The following is a 23874-nucleotide window of genomic DNA, read 5'->3' as shown; positions in this document are numbered from 1 at the left end:
GAGAAGGCTTTTGATCGGGTGGAGTGGGACTATTTATTCTTTACACTTCATAAATTTGGTTTTGGATCTCGGTTTGTGTCATGGATTAGGCTTTTGTATACTAACCCTACTGCTAGCGTAAAAACAAATTCTCAACTGTCTAAATTCTTCCCCTTGACGAGGGGCACCCGGCAGGGCTGTCCGATTTCCCCCTTATTATTTGCCTTGGCAATAGAGCCCCTTGCCATTGCTCTGAGGTCATCTCCACTTTTCACAGGCATGCGCAGGGCTGGGTTGGATCACCGGGTCTCGCTATATGCTGATGACCTTTTACTCTATATCTCCGATCCAGTCAACTGTATTGGTGACATTCTGCAACTCCTAAATAGTTTTGGGTCATTTTCAGGCTATAAGGTAAATTTTGACAAGAGTGAGTGTTTCCCTGTAAATGAAGTAGCTACTCGCATCCCAGCTCATGCCCTACCTTTCCACCTGGCTCCTACGAGTTTCCGGTATTTGGGTGTAACTATAACTCGCAGTCTTGCTTCCCTTCATGAAACAAACTTCTCTAAGCTAGTCACAGATATAAAGGCGGATTTACAACGATGGAGTACCCTCCCTCTTTCTTTGTTTGGTAGGATTCAATCTATTAAGATGAACTTTTTACCAAGATTTCTTTTTCTTTTCCAATGTCTGCCAATTTTTTTACCAAAACAGTTTTTCAATAAGCTAGATGGGATGATCTCTGTTTTTATCTGGGCTGGTAAGACTCCAAGGGCACGCAGGACTACTCTTCAGAGACGTGACAAAGATGGTGGCTTATCTCTACCGAACCTCCTATTTTATTATTGGGCAGCCAATATCCAGAAATTACGTCTTTGGCATAGTTCCTCTGATGCTGATTGGTGCCTAATGGAAGCTCGTAGTTGTCATGCAGCCTCTCTGTCTGCTCTGCTTTGTGCCCCCCTTGCATCTTGCCCCTCCAAATATACCTCAAACCCAATTGTTATATCGTCTTTAAAAATTTGGAAACAATTCAGGCAGCACTTTAAACTCTCCTCTCCCTCTCCCCATAGCCCCATCCTTAATAATCACTTGTTTACCCCATCCAAATTTGACAAAACCTTTGCATTGTGGAAAAGAAAGGGCATAGTAGTTTTTTCTAACCTATACATTGACGGGACATTCGCAACTTTTGAGGATATTCGCAATAAGTTTGATCTGCCACATTCTAGTCTGTTTCGATTTCTCCAAGCACGAGACTGTGCCCGTACTCACTTTGCTTCATTCCCACTATTGACTGCTAATTCCTTGATGGATGACATCCTCTCACTTAATAAGTTAAGTGGTAGTATAACTGTACTATATGACCTCATTATATCGGCTGGGACCTCTCCACTTGCTGGGGCTGTGGGCAAGTGGGAGAGGGAACTTGGGCTTGACCTCACAGATGAATGGTGGGAAATTGCTTTTAAAAGAGTAAATTCTACGTCCTCTTGTGCCCGACTGACTCTGATTCAGTTCAAGGTTTTGCATCGAATACATTTCACCAAAGCAAAACTCTCTAAATTATTTCCAGGCTCAAGTGATATCTGTGATAGATGTTCTTCGTCAATTGCCAATCATACTCACATGTTCTACTCTTGTTCGAAATTGGCTGCATTTTGGTCTGTGTTTTTCGACACTGTATCTAAGGCTCTCAATATTTCATTGTCACCCAGTCCTCACGTTGCTATTTTTGGTGTACCTGAAGATTTGACCATGCTGACTAGAAACCAGAGTGATGTTATAGCTTTCGCCTCTCTTATAGCCCGTAGACGTATTTTGCTTCAGTGGAAAGACCCAAAGCCACCCTCCGCATCTTCCTGGTTTGAAGATTTGTTGTCTTTTCTCCATCTAGAGAAAATCAAATATACACTACGAGGCTCGTCTGATAATTTCCTTAAAAGGTGGAATCCGGTACTCACTTACATTGACTCTCTCACCTCCCTGGAATGTAACTGATAGTCCTATCAACGATATTGTTTGTTGAGCTGTGTGTGTCGAGCATCAAACAATTGTATCTGTGCTAAGTCTTTTTATTTATTTATTTTTTCTTAATGACTCTTGTCCAGTTTTGGGTGGGTTATTATTTGTATTTTATTTCCTTTGTGTTTTCATTATCATTCCCTTATCCTGTTCCTGGAAAAAAAAAAAAAAAAAAAAAGGGGGATTTCATGCATGTTTGACGACTGCTACTTCATTGTTGTTTTTTCTCATGTTTCCCAATAAAAATACATATGAAAAAAAAAAAAAAAAATGTCAGCTCATGCCAAAAAAAAAAACAAGACATGGATTGCTAAATATTTTTCTACAGAAGTCAAAGGTAAAGCTGTGTGTTTAGTTTGTGGTACACAGGTCGCTGTGTTAAAGGATTACAATTTGAATCGCCACTACGTGACCAAACACGAGGATTGATACAAGAACTTGTCTGATGAAGAGCGCGCCAGGGAGTCGGATGCTTTGCTAGCTAAACTGCAAAACCAACAAGAACTTTCTACAAAACTTTGCACACCAAGAGATGCGGCTATCAGGCCACGTTAAGTCATATCCCACAAAATCAGCAGAAAAAGTAAGCCGTTTTCTGACGGAGAGTTTATTAAGGAGTGTTTGGTAGACTCTGCAGCACTAATATGCCTGGAGAAAAAGGGTGCATTTGGGGACGTGCCCCTCTCTCGGCGCACTGTAACGAGGAGGGTTGAGGACATCCCGGGAAATCTGGAGTTTCAGCTGAAGAAAAGAGCGGTCAACTTTGACTATTTTTCTCTGGCTTTGGATGACAGCTGCGATGTATGTGACACTGCCCAGCTACTCGTCTTCTTACGTGGGATAACTGCACACTTCAAAATCACGGAGGAGCTGGCAGCCAGGCAGTCAATGAAAGGAACAACAACTGGGACTGATTTGTTCACGGAGGTAAATGCATGTTTGGACAAATTGGGACTCAAATGGGAAAAGCTGGCTGGTGTGACAACGGATGGTTGTCCAAATCTGAGAGGGAAAAATGTTGGACTTCTGAAGAGAATGCAGAATAAAGTGACAGAAATGAACCCCGAGCAGAAATTGACATTTTTGCATTGTATTACATTAGGTGTTGTTGATTTTGTAACTAAAATTGTTAACTTCATCAGGGCAAGAGCATTGAATCACAGACAGTTTGTTGCACTTTTGGAGGAAAATGAGACTGAACATCGTGACATAAGCTACCACACAGCTGTCAGGTGGCTCAGCCTGGGCAAAGTGCTGAAAAATGTCTGGGACCTGAGAGAGGAGATTAAGGAGTTCTGTGTGAAGAAAGAAAATGACGTCCCGCAGCTTTCACACGCAGACTGGCTGGTAGACTTTGGTTTTGCTGTTGATGTGACATCACTAATGAATGAACTAAATGTCAAACTGCAATGCAAGGGCCTTTTGTGCATGACATGTACGGCTTTCATGAGCAAGTTGCAGCTTCTCTCAAGCCAAATGAAGGAAAACATTCTCACCCACTTGCCAACACTGAAGGAAGCCGCACCATCAGCTGATCACCTCCACAGGTACTCATCCATGTTAGAAGCACTGCATGGTGAGTTTTCATGGCGATTTCAAGACTTCAACACAGTTGAGACTGACATGCACATGGTTTCTTCTCCCTTCACCTGCAAAGTGGATAATGCACCCAGCGACGTTCAGATGGAACTCATTGACCTGCAGTCTGACACACTTCTGGCAGAGCACTTTAAGTCAGTCTCACTGCTGGATTTTTACTCTTCTCTCAAAGAGGAGAACTTTCCACACCTGAGGAGGCATGCTCAGAAGATTCTAGTCCTCTACTACCTACACATGTGAACAGACATTCTCAGTGATGAAATTCAACAAATCCAGATACAGATCCTCTATCACTGATGATCACCTCTCAGCTGCCCTTCGCATATCCATCTCAGACGTTCAGCCAGATTTCAATGCACTTGTTAAAGCTCAAGCCAGACTGAATTTCTCTCAATGAACAGTAAAATAAACAGAAAAAAATTAAAAGCATGTATTGCTTTTTGTATAAAGTTGATCAATTGCATATCTTTAACATACTGCAAAACACCTTTTCAGTGTTTGTGAAGATTAGCTAAATATAAAATGAAACACTGATGTAATGATTGTTTTTGTTTTACTGTTTATTACTTCTATAGGAGTATTTTTCTATTTGACCTAAACCACAATTTCATATATTTATATAAATATTTACAGAATATCGTTATTCTTCTGATAACCAGTAGCAGCTAATCAAAATATATAATTTACTGCCTTTTAAAATGGGAGAAAATGAATATTGAGCAGAATTAAGTTCAAGTTATCTTGGTTCGGCCCTCCAACACAGTTCAGGTTTCTCATGTGGCCCCTTGTATAAATTAATTGCCCACCCCTGGTCTACAGTGTTCAGGTCCCCAACCAATTATGGTAAGTTGACTTGTAAACTGTTCAGATGTGCACATTTTAAGTACATACTTTCTTTAATGTAGTGTATATCTCCCAACAGGCATTTTGACGGCAACCACAAGCTGGTTAGGTGGCGGATGGTCTTTCATGGCTGTGTCGATGGCTTTAGCCGGACTATTATATACTTACGGTGCTTAACTAACAACAGAGCTTCAAGTGTCTGGTCATTATTTATAGAAGCAGTAGAAAACTTTGGTTTGCCTTTAAGGGTCAGATGTGATCACGGTATGGAAAATATACATGTTGCCCGTTTTATGTTGGAAAGAAGGGGGTTGAACAGTCGTAGCATTATTACAGGTGTTTCAGTACACAACCAAAGGATTGAGAGACTATGGGCAGAACTCAATAGAGTTGTATCAAGACACTTTGCAAATAGTTTCACTTTATGGAGGAACAGGGTATACTGGATTCATTGAATGAACTTCATCTTTTTTGTCTGCATTATGTCTATTTACCAAGAATTGAAAGGGCAGTAACAGAATTCATCAACCAGTGGAACAACCATGGCCTCTCCACACAAGGGGGGCAGACACCACTACAGCTGTGGCATACAGGTGTCATAAACAGCGTAGGAATCCATCCGGTTATAAATGACATTATTGATGTTGATACCCATTATGGTATTGATGAAGAAGGACCATTACCTGAACTTCAAACCACTAATAATGTTATCATTCCAGACATTGATCTTGCCATTAATGAGACCACAATGAACAATATTCAACAAGTGAATCCACTTGAAAATGATGGAAACCATGGAATACATTTAATTTCTTCACTCTTGCAGTATATTCAGTCCACATAGGAGTTACTTTGTAAATAAGCTGTTTCCCAACAATAAACCTAATAACCTAATAAACATTTTTTCAAAACTATAAGAAGCATTTGTTCAAAGTGTTTTTCTCAAAAAGACATACTGCGAGACAAGCAGAGACTGAGACTTTAAAGATTGCAAACTTTATTGCAACAGCAATATTATATTCTGAGAAAAATGTGCAATCAGAAATGCAACTAATAGACCTCTTTAGAGGAACACATAGAAAAAGTTAACTAACAAATGTCATCGAAATATGTATCTATGCATTTATTTCTCTATTGTTCTCATTTATTTTTTTCCTGTATTTATTTACTTTGGTTATGAGTTGGTAATTTTTTTGCTGTTATTTATATGCCAACTTTCTGGTGTGGGTTTCTTTTTACAGCAGGCAAATCAGTTAAATTATATTTAATATTACTTTCATATTCACCCACTTACCATTAATCCAACAATTGTCCACCTGCCTACTCCATTGTGTACTTCAACATGTGTAATCACGATTAATTGTTTCTATACTTTAAAAAAACAAAATTCAAATTAATTTCAAATAATAGTTAATTTTTCTTTCTTAATTATTTATCTACTTTTTTCCTCCCTCTCTCTAATCTATTATTTCTAGGATACTTTCTTAAACAAAAGAGACAATGTCGGAGAAGGGGAAGGAAGGTATCCCCAAGCCCTACACAGTAAAGGGGGGAAAAAGCATACTCAAATCTGGAAGAAAAAAGAAAATTATAGAAACAAACTCAGAATAGTAAACATCCTAAGAATACGTTAATACATTGGACATTACCAAACTACTTTTATTAACGGTAACATTTATCTTCTTTCCTCTCTTTGACTCTTGCCCTTTTTTCTTTTTTATATTTATCCATCATTTGTTTTTTATTTAAATTTCTTAATCTCCTTTTTCCCCTTCACACCACTACTCCAATTGCACAACAAACACACCTACAGTTTCCCCAAACACCCCAAATCAAAATCCCCAACCTCTGATTAATACTTTTCTGCTGTTGCTGTTATCTGTCATGTCCCCTAATGTACTAAGTTCTGTTTTATGTCTTGTCCTGCCTCACCTGTTATGTCTCTTTGCACTGAAAAAACTATTTTCTATTCTAATCTAAAATACTATAGACTACAGAGCAAGTGAGACACCGACAGAGATTGCATACAGAGTATGATGCAGTGGGGGAAACAAGTATTCAACTCATCAACATATTTTTCATTAAACATATTTCCGATGTAGCTATTCCTTTGAAATTTGAACCAGATATTGGTATTGACTTAATAAAACTACAGAGGTAAAGGACACAACATTTCATTCCATAAAAAAGTGTTTAACAAATTGAAATAACAGAGGAAAAAGTATTAAACACACATGTAAATGTCTTTACCTGTGTAGCTTTACTTATTGACTTTTATTGAGTCAATTCCAATATGTGGTATAAATCTCAAACAAATAGCTGCATCAGAAAAATATTAAAGTATTTAATGAAAGAAATGTTGACACGTTGAAAACTTATTTCCACCACTGTATATTCATGACCTGCCAAACCTATGAGTGTTCCCTAAAGCAAAGTCAAACTTATCTTTAAAGACTTCGTATGACACATGTAGCGGCAAACTGATGCAGCTGACACATGTGTTGGCCATAGGGAACAATGGTGTAGAGGCATAGTCGTCCTCTCCCTTGTGAATGAACTCCACAGAAGGTGTTGGGGAAAAACACCACAGATGCTCCTGTTGCGAAGGCCAATATTTGTTGTATTTTGGATGGCCCTTCTTCTTCTATACAAAAAAACTGAAAAACAATTTAAGTGGTAGTTGGTCTAATTAACATGTTTATTAAACATCTCTTGAGTTATTATCATTAGCTGATGATGGCATGTATTTTTTGTAGGGAAAACTATTTTTAAAGTAAAAATATAAATAGATGCATCATTTTACGAGTAGTATAAACTATCAATTACCTTCTGCATCCTGGAGATAGTCTCTCCAGAACATTACAACCATCTCTTCTGCAGTTCTCTTGTTGCTCCCTTCTGGAGAGAGTGGAATGCTGAAGAGATTGTCCATCTGGTCAGCAGTGAGAAGACTTGCCTCATAGCAAAACAGGGGCTTAAAGCTGTCAGGATGTCTCCTGATTTTTTCAAGAACCCCAAGAGTCTTCAGACCTTCACAGAATCTGTACAAAGTACATGGAAACATTTTACTAATTTTGCATAATTTAAATAGGGTTCCTAATTCACTTATGAATTGTCAATTTGTGACTTACTTGTATATACAAATAATAGTTTTTAGTTTTAGTGAAGTTAATCCTACAACAAGTTGGTCAATAATTCAAATTCTGATTCCTATTCTGATAAACCTGACGAAATAACCAACACTGAATACCTTTGAAATGGACCTTGGACCCTGTGGACAACCTGAAACATCACTATGTCCTGTACCAGCAGCTCCCTGTCCCTGATTGACTGCACTGGCCTTAGACATCCTGCATTAGCCAGGTACTCAAGTAGAGGTGCCTTTGTCTCCTCAAGCTCCTCAACCCTGGTGCTTTCAGATACCTAGCATCACAAGCAGCAGCAGGTTGGCTTGTTATGGGGGCTACTTGTTATGTTTATAACTTATTAGTAAAAAACCCAGACACTAGAGGACTGCATAATTACATGATAACAAATGGTCCCTTAACAGTTGATTGAGGTTCAGGGTTTTTTTCCCACATAGCTACAATGTCACAGAAAACATAGAAATTATAATTGGCTTGTCTGTTGGATTGTGGTGAAATTCAAACTTCAACACATGGAAAGTGGGCATTCAGCAATGGACTGGGCAGGACCGATACTGCCTCTCAAAATGTAAAACAGCAAGAGAACATTGTAATATTACCTAATTCTAATGGAATATAAGATGTAAACTAACTACCAACTGACCTTTTTGACTTTCTCAAGAAGTTCTGGGTCAGCTATGTCCAGCTGGATTTGCTGAACCATCAACAAGAAGCGAAAACACTGTTGGTGACAGGAAGTTTGGTGGTGGACCACCATGCACCAAACTCACTGCAATGGCTCTGCCAGCGTTGTAGTACAGGTCCTCTCTTAGAGCTGCAAAACAATCATATAAAAGGAAATGTAATATTGAAAAATGAGCAAAGACTCTTTGCTACATAAAATCATGGATTTGATGTGTTATTAAATACATTGTAGATCAGTTTTGCATGTAAAAATCACCATACACTAAAATAGCTCCCATTATTAATAAAAAAACAACAAGACATTACCAGTACTGCCAAGAGCGAAGTTCTTGCCGTTTTCTTTTCCCTCAAACATGGCGGATCTGGGAATGATCTCCATCAGCAGCCTCAAGAATTTCCTCCTTGGCCCTCCTAAATCAATCCCTTCCGCATTTCTCCCCATGTCATCCGAGAACTTTACAGAAATCATCAAGTTGGGGTCATAGGATACCCTTTGGAAACCCTGCATGGCTTCTTCCCAGACAGCAGAGTGATTTATATTGAACCTGCACTGTCGTTTTGTAATAATTTTGCTTGAGAGTTCCAGCAGTATCTCCTGACTCGGGACCTTTTCTGCACTATAAAGACAAAAATGATCAAAAACACAGTAAAGTTACACATTTTAGAATAACCCTTTTTTCGTCATTGCAAGCATCCAAATAATCCTCAATGTGTACGTCACAATAATTTAAAGGTCAATTATCAGATGACATCCTTATTAGTTATCCTGATCTCTCACGCTCGCAGTCTGTGTGGGCTACTCACATTGGACACTCCATACTGGCAATAATGGCCTTGTTTAATTCCTCGTCATCTGAGGAGTCGTCAGGAAGAGTTGACACAAGTGCTTAATATGATGAGAAGTCATCATGGCCGCTAGTCCCATGGTTGCCATCACTCCTTGGAAGGCAGCCTCCATCTTGACTGCTTGTGCCAGGGCCGCCATCCACTCCTTCCACTACTAATCTACTCCTTTTAACAGCACTGGTAGCTGGGTGGTTGGTGGCGTCATCATTATAATCATTATTGTCAATACCAGTGCCATTGCCAGGATTGCCTTCACCATCAATATTGCCAGTACAGGGATCATTATTTCTCATTGCTCTTGAGGCTGCCCTGGTGGTGACACGGCTGCTCATGCCTGCAGGGATTTGCAGGATTCCACAACAATCCTCATCACTGTCCTTAGCAGTTGATCTGTCAGTGGTAGAAAGTTCACTTTCCTCCTCTGAGTCAGTCTTTGAAAGAGAAAGAAAGAAAACCCAAAATGATATATCAAAAGCAAAAAAAGTAAGACTTTGAAATTAAATAACCTTAAATAAGAAACAAGTAATTACATAACCAATTTGAATTTAATATAAACTTTAAATTGCTATAAGCAGGTAACAGTAAACATTTTATTTTCAAAAGGTAATTATACTTAATTTAATTTAGTGGTAAAACAAACAAAAAAGCAAACTTACTAAACGGGTCCTTGATGGTCTTACATACAGGGCTTTGGTTTTAAAAACCTTGTGGATTAGCATCCCATTCAGCTCCTGACCCTCCTGGATCTTAGGGGACACCAACTTATTGCCACAAGACATTACAAGCTGGAGGCTACAAAGAGGATGTAGGATATTACAACAACAAGAAATACTTTACGGCTAAGGGCTTAACAATATGATGTAACAGTATGCTTGTGTTAGTGTGTGTGTGTCTGTCTGTCAGGTTCTTGCTCCTGTAAGGTGTGTGACTGAATCCTGTACATTTTGAGCCAAATTCAACTTTATGTGTTTTTATAAATGATGATTGCAATTTGAAACTACGTTTTAAAAGTGCTCTTTAAATAAAGATTATTGTATTATTAACAACGCAAGAAGGAAAAAAAAAAAGGGTTTACCTGACGTCCTCCGGAATATGCTCACCAAAGCCTTGTCTGATACGATCAATAACAGTCCGGTGGTCCCAGGCCTTCTGGAATTCAAAGGCACTGAGGATATGTCCATGTTTGTGTAACCGTACTTTTGGACGTTGTTTGCACACTACATCTAATGATGGATTGGGGAGTAGTATCACGTCCTTATTGAAATGGCCATGCTGCTGCGCCCTAGCTCTGAAATAAGAATGTATTATGCATTATAAGTCTACTATTCGACTACATGAAGGCAGACAGTTAAGTCATACTGCTATAATAAAACAATAATGAGAAAACAGTAGGTCAGGGTACTAAAGTATAATCAGTTTCCCCTTCAAAATCTAAAATTTAAAACGATAAAACGAGCAAATGTTTTTTTCCCCGTTTTAAACCAAAAATTAAGTGCATCTGAGTCACCAGCACAGGTCCATATCTCCCACTGTGAAGGTTATAACCATTTTAATGTTATTATTATTATTATTGTTATTAATAGTAATGATAAAACCAACAATGCTCTTCATTTGGGAAGGAAATAACAGTTTCCACATTATTAATTAATGCCACTGAACTAAAATAATATAACTTTATTTAGCACACTAGCTAGCTAACTTCCACTTACTCTGGAGCTAATAGCCTGGTTCTCCTGGCAGTAAAGTCATCTCACATATCATTTTTATTAACTTCAGTCAAGTTTTGTCTCCAATACGCAAGCAAAAGTTGAAAAATTAAAATGACATCAGACCAAAACACTCAAAATGGTTTGTTTTTGAAGTGAAAACGGATTATAAAGACTATAATATAATGTAACGGACTATGGAATAATTACATTGGATGACAGTCTGTTAGCAGTGGAAACGATGTTCATGCTATATATAAAGATAATTTCAAACTCAGGATGTTTATAATTACCTAGTTTTCCTCGTGCCAGATGTCCAAAGCAATGTTGTGCTTGATAACGTGGTGCACAATCTCTCCTAAGAAGAGCTGTAGCTGGCCGCTGCGGGATGGGAAGAGCGATGCTAGGTGACCGTCCACGGTGTCCTCACCTGGAGTTGGAACGGTCGGTTGCACTCTCTCTGCACTTGACAGCGTTCTAATGGTCTCCGCTGAGGCCAATATATTGTTGAGCAACGCGGCTGTGTATGTGAACGGTATTTCTGAATAATGTCCCTAGGGGCCCCTCATAGGTTTGGCCCATTCTCCTCTAACAATGCAACATAGGGCAACAAATAATAACTCAAATAAAAAACAATGTCAAAGAAATAACACAGTTTAAGAGAATGATGCAATGAAGTGACCAATGTGAAAGTGTGTGCAGAAATTAAGATGATTAATAGATTAAGAAGAGATAACAGAAAAGAACTGAATAATACAAATAAAATAAAACAATACAGAGTGGGAAAAAAAGCGTCTATTATTTTCCTATCATTTGAACTTTAAAATAATTTACAGTAATTTACAGAAAGTGTTTCTACAGTTCAGTGTACAAAGTAAAATGTGATGTGAGCTTGAACAGTGGAATAAAAAATAATACAATCAGAGGGAAAAAATGAAAAGAAAAAGCAGAGGGAAAGGGTAACTCAAATGGAAAAGGGAGATCTGGCAGAAGAACCAAAACGGAGACAAAATGATGTGAACAAATCACGACATTAAGTGGAAACAAAACCACATAAAAACAATTCAAGGGAAATATCAAGGAGAGGGAAAAGAGGGAAGAAGATTATTAAAAAGAAAGTGCAAATCAGTTTTTATTTGAACAGACTCACAGGCAGTTTGTTAAACTGCAGAGTGATTCAACAGGTCTTAGCTTTTACCATTTCTTTGCAGAGAAATTAATCTTGTCCAATTAATCTAATTGATGTAATTAATCCACTTACAAGGCGATAATTCCTCCCTTAGCGCTGCTGCGGCCTGCTGTCTGTTCTGATGCACTGCTTGTCTTTTAAACTGTTATTTATGCAGAAAACGTCCACTGAGCTTTCCTTTTTGCTTCAGCAGCACAGGTCGGCTGAACTACTGAGGCAGCTGGTTGTTTCAATACTCTCAGTCAACAATCATCCAAAGTCTACTCAGATCCCACTGCTGTTAATATTCCCCCTGGCACCAAGGCTTTAGAGGGATTCTACAGCAATGATATCAATATGAGATAACTCATCAGTTGAACTCACCTTGTCAGCCACGCTGTTTTGGATGAGCGTCCGGACCACCACCCCGGCGGTCCTCCCGCCCACGATGCCGAAGCCCAAGCCGGATCCATCGTTCACAAGCTGGATTTCCTCCATGTGACCCCACTGATCCTTCAGCATAAAGATGGAGCCATGATTGGTAACCATGTCCTCCTCTCCACAACAGCTTCAAAATTGTCCTAATGCTACATTATGGCCAAATGCTTAAAGTATTGCTGCTCTGTGTACCTGTAAAGGTTTTATTCAGTGCTGCTTGGCTTCATGTTGAAGCATGCGTTGCTGTATAATATTCAATTTAAAACTTAAAATCTACAAAATGACAGTTAATAAGCTGCATTTCAGGAATCAAAGTGAATTTGATTAAAGTACTTACTTTTGGTTACGGCAGAAGGTGTTATTTTGCGCAGTTTAAACTAAATATTTGTTTAGAGCATGTTTCCTGACAAAGACAAGTAGCATTGCACCTGGTCAGCTATGGCAGCTTGTTAAGCTTGAACATGCAGACAGGCTGTCGGAGGGTTTAATAACTAGCTTTCACCTCCCACTAGTTGGTTTAGAATGGCCCTTAATGTTGATGGGCCCTCCAGGCAAGCGAAAAGGAAGTGGGGACGGTACAGGGGTCGGTTTGGAACAGGGCCTCACAGAGCCGGCTATCTGTCGTGAGGTGAAAGGTCTTTAAAGTGAACCCCAGCAGGTAATTACCAGCTGAGAGCATTTCCTCCTCTCTGATAGCAGCTGCTGATCAATGAGGCTGCAGCACATACGTGTCTCACACACACACACACACACACACACACACACACACACACACACACACACACACACACACACACACACACACACACACACACACACACACACACACCTCATCTGAGAGGAGATCTTCCTCTGTTTAATGAAACACACCTCCTCCTCAGCTGATCCCAGGAGGCTGGAACAGGCTGTTTGCCTAGTACAGTCCAATCACAATCTTTTCTCACGAGGCAGTCTGTTACTGCTGGTACTGAGCTAAAGTGTTCCTTCTGGTTCTGCACTGAACACTGGAAACCACTTTTGGGTCCCTGATATTTGTTTGTTTGTTATACCTTTTATATAAGTAGTGAAAATGTGAACAATAACCAATACATTTGACTAAGTTTTGCATTTTGGGGACAGAGTAGACAAAAGAATCTTCTGATATGACCTAAAACAGATGAGGTGAGTTCTTACGATAAAGAGTCGCAGTCAGCCCGTACATCAAAATGAGTTTACTGTTGTATCCATGTGAACACTCCTGTTCTGGTGGGATGTTTTGTTGGTAATGTGACTGAGTTAATAACCTTTCTCCAGTTGTTCTTTAGTTCATTTCCTCATAGCTGAGGTGCTTTTAAAGCCCCCTTCAGCTTTCTTTAATGACACAATCTGTTATATTTTATCTGTTATTTCTGCCAGTTGTCATTTTAAAGCCATAAATAAAACAAAAAAAGCATTCGCTGACACGCTGTCCTAATCGATGATGGGAAAATATTCACTAAATAGAAAAAAACTGTATAATCATATCTGGCTTGTGATTTACGCCTGTCTTGAGAACTTTTGTCCGTTCCAATTTTGCTCAGGTTTGAATACCAGCTCCGGAATCTGAATTTTGGAGATGGATTGTTAGCCAGGCCAGAAGAAGAGCAATGAAACCCCGGGCAGAGTTGTGTTTTTATGCTGGTGCCTCCATTAAACATGACCTCAATAGAAGCGGGACATGAATAAAACAAAAGCGGCAGAATCTGAGTTCTGGTATGCAGGACGTGGCCCGGATCCAATGAGCAAGCAGGAGGAGGAGGGTAACAAACAAGAGGGGCAGTGTAATGCTGTGTGATAATGAACCAACAATAGAGCGGGGCAGAATTATTACGGCTGAGGCTAACCTGTGATCCTTGGCTCACATTAGCAGTCTATGCCTGCTCCCGTTTGTCACCACATCGTTTCTCTTAGAGGAAGCCTTTTCTTTTGAAATGTCAAAGCTCTTAAACATTTGCATGTCCTCTGCGCATTTACTCTAATAAATCAGGCACATGTACAGTAACAGTTTCTCTAAGCTGGATTACTTTAGCATCATTCTTTTAGCATCATTCTGAATTTCTTTTTTATTTCCCATTCAAGGCTTGTGTTTCTTGTCTTTATCTTAAATATGTTAGTGTAGGCTCAACAAATAAAGGTGCTATCCCATAATATATAATTTGGTTCATTTAGTTTTGGAAAAACTGAATAAACTGGTATATTGTTAGGTTCTTTTCCAGTTCACGCTGCTTTTATTCAAATAAACCAAGAGGACCAATCATGCTTTACAGATTGACAGGTGACTCTGATCAGACAGTTTTTTTCTGAGTCATCTGGCATTTTCAGGACCCATGTGCAGAAATGCTTGTCCAAATTAATAAAAGGAACACTTTAAATAAACAGGGCTGCAGAATTACTCAAAGTGCATTATTGAAATTGTAGGAAATTAAATATTTTTAAAGGCGAAATATGTGTTGAAATATCATCCTGAATGAAGTATTGTGGACGTGCAGAGATATGCTGGCCTTGCATCATGTTGATAGGTCTGTTGAGGAAGTATTTACCCCGGCCCATAACATTGACCCAGTTTCGTAGTTTGTACCTTCCTCTCTGAGCTTAGGCCTGACCTTGGGCTGCTCTCAGTGTTCTGTCTCCTAACTCCTGCCTGTTGGTGTCAGCTGATGGAGGTGATAGCGCTCTGCCTGTGTTATCTTGTTATGCAGAATGTTGATTATTCTCTCAGAACCAGCGTAATACATGGGACCGGGGGAGAGATCTTCAGAATTGGTCGGGCAACCGCTGTGTCAGACCGTGTCTGCAGCACATGTCTTGTCAAAGCTCCGAGTGAACTTAATGATAAACCTACAGTGTTTCCATCAAGTTCCAGCTCTCCCGTGTTCTCACTGTGTTTCAACTCCAGTGCTCCAGAAGTTTCCATCACAGGTGTACTAGAGGGTATTCTACTTTATGATTGGTATATTTGAAAAGTATTCTATCGATCTATCTATCAAAGAAATTTGATACTAGAGGTTTTTCTGAAAAAAAGATCAATATTTTCTGTGATTGTGCAGCTCTAATTATAAGCATCAGTATGATTAGGCTAAGGGTCCATAGGTTTAATTGTTTTGTCTGAGCACTATTGTCTTTTTTGAAGTGTTCAAAATAAGAGAGCATATGAGAGCAAAACTAAGATTCCAGCAATTGTGGAGAATTGTTCATAATGTTGTCTATTCCTCATTCTTCTTCCCCTCTCTGCACCTCCTCGGCTCTCCCGCCTCTTTGACTCTTTGTCGAAATTCATTGATCGCCCCACTTCACAGACTTAAATACATATTGTCAGGAGCAATGCTGCAAGTTGAGCACTAACTTGATTTCCGATAGGCTTTAAAGGTCATAAAAATCACCCGAGTCAATGTCAGCAGACCTACAGCTCGTCATAGAGAGGAGGTCCCACGCTGATACAGAAGCGTGGCCTCAAAGTGACCCCCATTTATGATTGATGTCTTCTCTGCAATGCTTATTTTTGAGTGACAGCCAAGCTGCGAGGTGATGTGTGAGTGTGTGTGTGGGAGTGAGTGTGAGTGTGTGTGTGTACCTTGCTGCTGTAGAGACAATACAGCATAAAACTGATTTAGGATCAGAGCTTAAAATTATTTCATTCTTAGCCATAACACTTAAGAAAAGCTGACAGTTTTACAGCTCGATATGCACCAAATAATTGGCCCTTTTTCTTTTTTTTAACCGTGTATTGGATGCTTAAGATTTGGGAATGACTTTATTTTACGGTCAAAGCATGTTTCTCAGTTCTTCTCAAACAACTGCCAGTAAAACTTTATTATCAGAAGTGCAGCTCCATCTGGAGTTATAATGGTTATTTTCTTCCGGATTTCAGAAACTGCTGCTAGCATAGCTGAGTAAGCTAACTGTTGTTTAGCAAACTACCGTGGGCTATAAACACTATGAAACATAATAATGATTAGCCGTTTCCAATGTGTATTGTATCTATGGCTACCAAATCAACGATGAAGGAAAAAAAAACAAATTACGGTCTCTATAGAGAACATATTTCAAGAAAATGTATTAACACAAAAAAGTTATGTTAATTTAAGTCTAAAATAAAAATAATTTCATTGTCAAATTGTAATCCTAAGAGTTTGGAAGCAGATTTTCTAACTTAGGGGTTGGGCGTCATGTGATAAGATATTGGTTAAAAAAGTCACTCTTCTTAAGACATACGTATAGGCCTATACTTTTTATATATACGTATGTCTTAAGAATCTTGTCTGAAATCTTGTTTGTTTTATCTGTTCACTAACTGAAATGTGTTTTTAAAGATAGTGATTAACATGAGACGTTTATTATAAAAATACAAATCGAAGGGACCAGTTCATTTTTAGGGATCGATGGCAGACTTTTCTTACCGTATGGAAAGCGGCTGCTTGTGATGAAGATGCGCTGAGTCTGCGCTCTCTGGCCACCACCAGCTCCACCGTCTCTCCAGTCTGCTGCAGGAGGGCAAGAGCCTGCTGGTGGCCGATCCCCGACTCCAGAGGACTGCCGTTAATCACCAGGATCTGGTCCCTTTCCTGTAGACGCCCATCCCTGCAGCCACAGCATAATGTCAGGACATTTTCACAACATGACACAAGATAAAAGGATAGCATCACGGCAACTTTAGTTAGCAGCTAGCTGGTTAGATTTTATTAACGGACCTATGAGTTTATATTTTGCAAGACTACAAAAAGCCAGCTGTATGCAATATACACAGAAAAGAAAAGATGGTAGAGGAGGAAAGAATGAGGAGAAAGATGAAGAGGATTAACAGTAGCAGAAGAAAACGGACAAAGAAGAAGAAGAGAAAAGGGGAGAAGGAAGATGAAGAGAGGAAACAATAGGAGAAGAAAGAGGAGAAGAAACAGGAGGATTCTGAAAAGAGAGACGGACAAGAAAAAAGATGAGGAAAAGGAGGAAGAAAGAAGAGGAAGACTAACACAAAGTACACTGTATTGGAGTCTTGGTAATGTTTTACCCCTCAGATATTTTTGAATTATTATCAGTGTTTTTACATGTTTTAACCCATTTACAAAGAATAACCTACACAATATACTATGGCAAATCAGTAACCATTGTTTATTATTCTGTTCTCAAAATTGCAGTTTAAAAAGGGCTCAATTAACAAAAGTTTTTTTTTTGTTGAAATGAAGACCAGCAGTACCTGGAGACCTTGTTTTAATTTCTAGGCAACAACAGTACATTCGTAGGCAATATTGGCAAGTAATACTGTTGTTATATATTGTCCATTAAATCATTCAGCTCTACTGCTAACAGATTACATTTGTTATGCATGTAAAAAGAAAATGTCCCCACTCGCCCATCATCCACGGTCTGTTGTTGTCCTTCAGGCTCGGGTCCTCTACCAGCAGCCAGGGAGTCTGAGTGTTCAGTAGCTTAGCTGGTTCGAGGACTGTGCTTTTTCTGGACTGAGATCTCTAATGTTGTTCCAGGGATTTTCTGGAGCCACTGTCCCAGTTTGGGGGTTACTGCAGTGCTCCGATCACCACTGAACCACTGCTGCATTCACCTTTCACATCTTCTCCAGCTCCTCTCTGAGCCCTTGGTGTTTCCCAAGCTTCTCTTGTTCCTTCTTCCTGATGTTGCTACCACTTTGGATTGCTATGTATATTGCCACTGCATTCTTCTGCTGTTTGTCCACCAAACTACAAGCTGTGATGCTACAGATCCGGTGCTACAAGCCAATGAACAGCATAGGCCTGTGAGTGTCACATATGAAGCTGGACAGCACCAGGGCCTGATATGGTCCACACCTGCTGGCTGAAGAAGCTGACTGCACTGCATGGTCACCATGCAGCACAACTGAACCAGCTGCTGAGAAATGTGACCCACCCAGAGTGGTCAACCCAAGGCTGGCCACTCCTGTTTACAGGCCAATAACCTGCCTCTGCACTCAGGAACAACATTAGAGATCTCAGTCCAGAAAAGGCACAGTCCTATGAACAGCTAAGATAATGAACCCTCAGGCTCCCAGTCCGCTGGTAGAGGACCCGAGCCTGAAGGAAGTAAGGACAGCAGGAGACATTTTTTTCATTTATATATGTATATGAAAAAACATGTTGGATGAATTACTGCAGATCCCTTAATATTAAAGTTAAGGTCAGCTTTTGTTGTGTTCATGCATGAAACACTTAGTAATGATAGGCAGAGAACGTTGAGGACACGGAAACAAACAGAGGCCTGGTATGTAAGAAACTCTGAAATACTAAACAGTCAACATTTGTATTCATTTAATATTATTATTACTAAATTGGTTTTACTTGCTGCTATTTTTTTCCTCAAGACTCTAACAACATTGTTGTAAAATACAATATTATTGTACAGTTATTACTGGCTGCCCCTTCACTTCTTCATATGTTCACTTACTGTTATGATGCTGCTTGTTATCTTTTCTATCCTGATGTGATTTTATATCTTATTCAGTTATGCTTGCGTGTTTATTGAATATGTTGGTGTATTTGTTATTTTGCCTTTTATCTGAACTATCTGTCTTTGTTGTAACACTGTCAATTTCCCTGCTGTAGGTTGAATAAAGCTCCTTGATTCTGAGCTGCAGTGACATGAAGTTTCATAAAGTATGAGTTGATGTTAGCTGTAAGAAATGTAAAGCTGTAGGGCTGAACCTGTGTGCAATGCCTCCATGCTGGATGTGTTTGACGAATACGCCCTGGCTGCTGCTTCCTGCGGGATTCAGACCGACCACGCTGAAGCCCAGACCTCCAGACGGAGGCCGAGTCAGCTGGCACACTTCTGTGTGACGGCCCTGCACACACACACACACACACACACACACACACACACACACACACACACACACACACACACACACACACACACACACACACACACACACACACACACACACACACACACACACACACACACACACACACACACACACACACACACACACACACACACACACACACACACACACACACACACACACACACACACACACACACACACACACACACACACACACACACACACACACACACACACACACACACACACACACACACACACACGTGTTTATAAAGAGAAGTGCAGGAATGAGTCTTTAAACCCTGAAATGAGTTGGCCTTTTAGTACTTTGGGTTCTGTCACCTCGAGGTTTTTTTTGAATGAATTTTAGGGCAGAGGCCTGAAATAAGATCTGTGGTTAAAACAACATTAAATTTGTCACTTAACACCCCACTTGTGAATGTCCGAAGCATAAGACTAAATAAGACTACTAAATGTCATCAGGCTGAACCTTAACCACTTTAAGCTTAGCCATGGTAGATGCACAGCCATGAGATGGAGTTTGTTTAACACTTGTTACTTCAAAACTCATAAAGGTGGTGTTAATATATGGAGATTATCCTGCTGTGACAAAACCTGTAATCAACATGAACATATGTTCTGCGATAATCCAAAATCTAATGGAGGAATCTCATTGGTTGTTGCAGGCATGTTGTATTGGTTCCACCCACCTTTGCGGCAACAAGGATCCATTTTTGTAGGTTGAGGTCAGATGAGGGCGGAGTCTGATGGATGGGTGGAGACAAGGCACTGCTCAGGAGGGAGGAGGAGCCGCTGACTGGATCATTGCTGCTCAGGATCAGCTGACCCTTTTTGGAGAAACTGAACTCACTGCAGGCTTCAGGTGGGATACTGCTCAGCTACAGAGAGGAGGAGGGGGAGGACAAAGGGGTGAGGGAACAGGAGAGCAGAAGGAAGTGTGGGGGTAGAGAAGAGGAGGAGGGGAGAAAAAAAAGAAAGAAAAGGAGTAGGAAGAAAGAATAAATAAGCAGAGGAGGTGGGGACAAAATAAGGAGAAAGAAGAGGACAAGAAGAAAGAACGGGGAGAACATCATTTGAAAGAAGAGAAGTAGAAGAGGTGAACATGGAAGAGAAAGAAGAGAAAATGGAAGGGGATAATGAAAAGGAAAAGAAAGCGTAGAAGCAGGATTAAAGGAGGAAGAAGAAAAATAGTGAAAGAAAGAGGAGAAAGGTGCAGGGGAGGAGGAGAACAAGAAGGAGAGGTTTGTCAGATGAGGGTGATACAGGTTGGAGCTCTGGAGCTGTGTTTGGTGAAGCTCTGACTGACACATCGCTCATTAAACACCAGCTGACCAGCAGGAGTGTGTACAGGCTCACTGTCCTGCATGGTCGGTTCACAGGTTCCCACAAACCAGGATCTGTTGCATGGAGTTCTCGGACAGAAACCAGGACCCTGTGCATATAAACACCTCACTTATTCTTTCCAGTTTCGGACAGTATCTATTTGGAAAGTTTTGGTACAGCAGCTTGGGTTTACACATGAACATATTGTATTTTTAAAAGAAGAGTTAAGGACAGGTATAGAAAAAGTTGAATTTTTCTTAAACTTAGTAACTGTAGCATAATTATAGAAAACATTTGATTCATTTAACATATTATCAGTGCTGTTTTAGGTACAACAACAATGATTAATGGTCAATAAAAGATAAACAACGGCAACTCATAAAGACACAAGAGACGCTCTATATGCAATGATATGTCGACAAAAGAAAGACGTGTAGTTAAAAAAATGAAGCCTTGGGGTTAGTGGCGAGTAGAGAGGAGAAAAAGAAAATCAATAGATTCCTCTGCAGGCCATCTCTCTCTGAACAGGTAATGTATTAATGACCTTTACACTCACATTGTGGAAACTTATCAGTCTACGGCTTATTTAGGCCGGGGCTGACGGAGCAGGATCCAGAGCCATTTCATCAATATCGCCTCGACAAGGCCGTTACTCAAACCAAGACACTAGATATTAAAGCTTGATAGATTCGCAGAGAGCCGTGGGGAGGGAGAGGAAAATAAATAAAGAAAGAGAGAGAGAAGTCCCCACTTCATATACCCTCCACCGGCTTCCACCCAACGCTTTCATAGACTCAGCTCTGACCTTCGCAGCACTTAGAATATGAAGCCCGGCGATGGTTATTGCCATTATCTTAATTTGGCCTGCAGATTGTTTATTGTAAAGGCTCAGCGTCAGTACGAGATGGAGCTGCATACAGATGGGGGTGCAGAGGGGGATTCAATGTCCCTGCTCAGCCCACTGACGGGTCACGCTGTTGGACAGGAGGCGGCGGAGTGCTGACACCTGAGGACACCTGGGCGGACTGATGGAAAATATTCATCAGTCAGCAAAATGATCTAAATGAGGAACGGAATTACGTGGAGAGATGGCTTAAATGCAAATATTATTTTGATCTAATGTCATAATTTTCCGCTTTAATAGAAGTCAAAATAAAGTGGAACAAGTTTGCATCAAAATTGAAGTGAATTCCTTTTCCTTTCCCAGTCTTTATTCAAGTCTTAGGGCCCTTTCATAGACTACGCAAGCTATGCTGACGCAAGGTTCACGCGCACATTTTTAGTACATACAGAGCGCCCGTTAGTCGCTGCGCTGTGCCTTGTCAGACGCGATACACCGCTCATCCAACAGGGGGTAGCAGAGTCTCCGGTGACTTGTGTGTCTGGGAGAAAAAAGGAAAATGGCTACAGAAGAGGAGTGCCTCATTTTGCTTCCTGAATCGCCGGCAGCTTGATGTACTCAGCAAGCCAAACGAGACGAGAAAGTATAGCTGAAACTCAGCTGCCCTGTGCCACTTTTTTGCTGCCTGCTTCCATTTTTTCTGGGCTCGCATGAACCGGTCCCTCATCTGCTTCCACTTTTTTTTTTTTTACGGTATCAACATCCATATCTGGGTCCAGCGCTATTTCTCGCCATGCATTTTCAACTGCGTTTCTCTCTGAATGTGAAGCGCTCGCAGGGTCTTAAAGATACTGGTGCACACAAACTAATTCACAGAGACTCTCCTCATTGTCAGCCATGGTTGCTATAGTACTTCTTCTGTTAATAGCGATTTAGTACAGTAGTACAGTAATTCTCATCAGCGCCCCTATCGAAAACGCGTGAAATGGCAGTCGCGCTTGCGTCGCGTTACAAAAATCTGGACTACACATTTTGCTACGCAAGTACGTGTCAAACCCTCCTTGCGTAGCTTGATGCGTTCGCGTCCGCGTAGCTTGCGTAGACTATGAAAGGGCCCTTATACTGCGTAAACTAGTGTAATGTTATTTAGTGCAATGCCTTCTCTAGTCTCCTGAAGCTGACTGAATAGAATATCTTACACAATGCCTGTTCACTGTAACATTGTTCCAGGCACACATATGGAACTAGGAGAAAGTCTCATGAAGGTGAGGAACTACAACTCAAATGTACTGTACGTACTTTGACGTGGTTTGAAGAGGTCCCTAGGTTTGGAATGAGACTGATAACAATAACCATCTATGGCAGTGTGATTATTAAGACTGATTAAACACACTAAATGTCTTCTTAACAAGCTACTCTACTCCAAATGCATTTAATCATTAATGTTCCTTTGTCATATCTGTGTGTATTATCTTAAATATTTTAAACCAATGTTCAGACTGACCAATGTCAAAAATGCCAAAAAATCTAATGTTTTGGACTATTTAGTTACAGTTGTATAGTTTAGTTTTTAGGGTATTTATTTAGTGTAACGCATTTTTAGTTTGTAAATGTTTCTGTATAATGCACCAACCCTCTCCAGCTCTAGTTGTGTTAGTGTTTTGTAATGTTTAGTGTCTAGGCCCCTATTCTAAATCTGTGGATGGTTTAGTTGGATGTCCCACTTCACATATCTTTCTGTTTGATGATTGAGCGATTCATGGCACACCGTGACGAAGTGTTGTGGATAGATGACAGAACGTCTACAGTGTCCTTTTCTGGTATGTTTCAATAAGACAAATCGGTTCGGTTCTGCGAGATGAAAACAGTAGTTCCAGTTGATGCGCAACAGACATAAAAGTTGATAGGTCATGTTGGTTTACTATTTAGGATTTTAAAAGATAAGTTTGCGACTGAATGAAGAGAAGACAGGATGCCAAAAGCTAGTTAGTGTTGGAAATATCTTAATTTAGACTCTTCCTATGACTTTAGCATTACAGCCCTGAACTCTTCAGGGAGGATTCAGATCTGCCTCCCTCTGTGGCACAGGACGAGGGTTTTTTTTTTTATGGCCTGTGGCTCCAGAGTATCTCAGATGTGTTTATAAGCAGTACTGGTGGGTTGCTCTTTGTGTCACCTGGTTGCGGAGCTGTTTGATGGAGTGCTGCAGGGTGAGGATGTGGTTGAAGAGGGGACTCTGCAGGGTCTCCCTCAGGTTGCCCATGGTTTCACTGTGGGTCCACTCCTCCCTCTGCAGCAGTTCGGCCTGCAGTCGCTCCAGAGCTCCCAGAACCTGCTGACGCTCCGCTGAGGATGCTAAACATAGGACACATTCATTATACAGCAGTAACGACACAAAGAGAATCAGTTCCAACTGAT

The 23874-nt window shown here is 40.3% G+C and overlaps 2 protein-coding genes across 2 annotated transcripts in view; both read right to left on the bottom strand.

Moving 5' to 3' along the window:
- The window catches only part of patj (PATJ crumbs cell polarity complex component), a 144877-nt gene that overhangs the window by 112873 nt on the left and 8130 nt on the right, over nucleotides 1–23874 (bottom strand). The window contains exons 3-7 of the mRNA XM_063891227.1: nucleotides 23633–23811; nucleotides 19982–20170; nucleotides 19127–19266; nucleotides 16853–17033; nucleotides 12384–12512 (exon numbers count right to left, since the gene is read on the bottom strand). Coding sequence (XP_063747297.1) covers nucleotides 12384–12512; nucleotides 16853–17033; nucleotides 19127–19266; nucleotides 19982–20170; nucleotides 23633–23811 — 818 coding nt within the window. The remainder of the gene's footprint in view (nucleotides 1–12383; nucleotides 12513–16852; nucleotides 17034–19126; nucleotides 19267–19981; nucleotides 20171–23632; nucleotides 23812–23874) is intronic.
- Nucleotides 5295–8721, bottom strand: LOC134869368 (G2/M phase-specific E3 ubiquitin-protein ligase-like). Its single transcript, XM_063890932.1, is given in 7 exon segments — nucleotides 5295–7031; nucleotides 7033–7093; nucleotides 7276–7490; nucleotides 7700–7872; nucleotides 8239–8289; nucleotides 8366–8409; nucleotides 8586–8721. Coding segments are annotated over 7 exon segments (867 nt in total). The 3' UTR covers nucleotides 5295–6844.

This window comes from Eleginops maclovinus, chromosome 9 (genome assembly GCF_036324505.1).
Source record: "Eleginops maclovinus isolate JMC-PN-2008 ecotype Puerto Natales chromosome 9, JC_Emac_rtc_rv5, whole genome shotgun sequence".
In the NCBI taxonomy this organism is placed as follows: Eukaryota; Metazoa; Chordata; class Actinopteri; order Perciformes; family Eleginopidae; genus Eleginops; species Eleginops maclovinus.
Note: the sequence above shows the minus strand (reverse complement) of the source record. Positions and strands in the feature narration are given on the sequence as shown.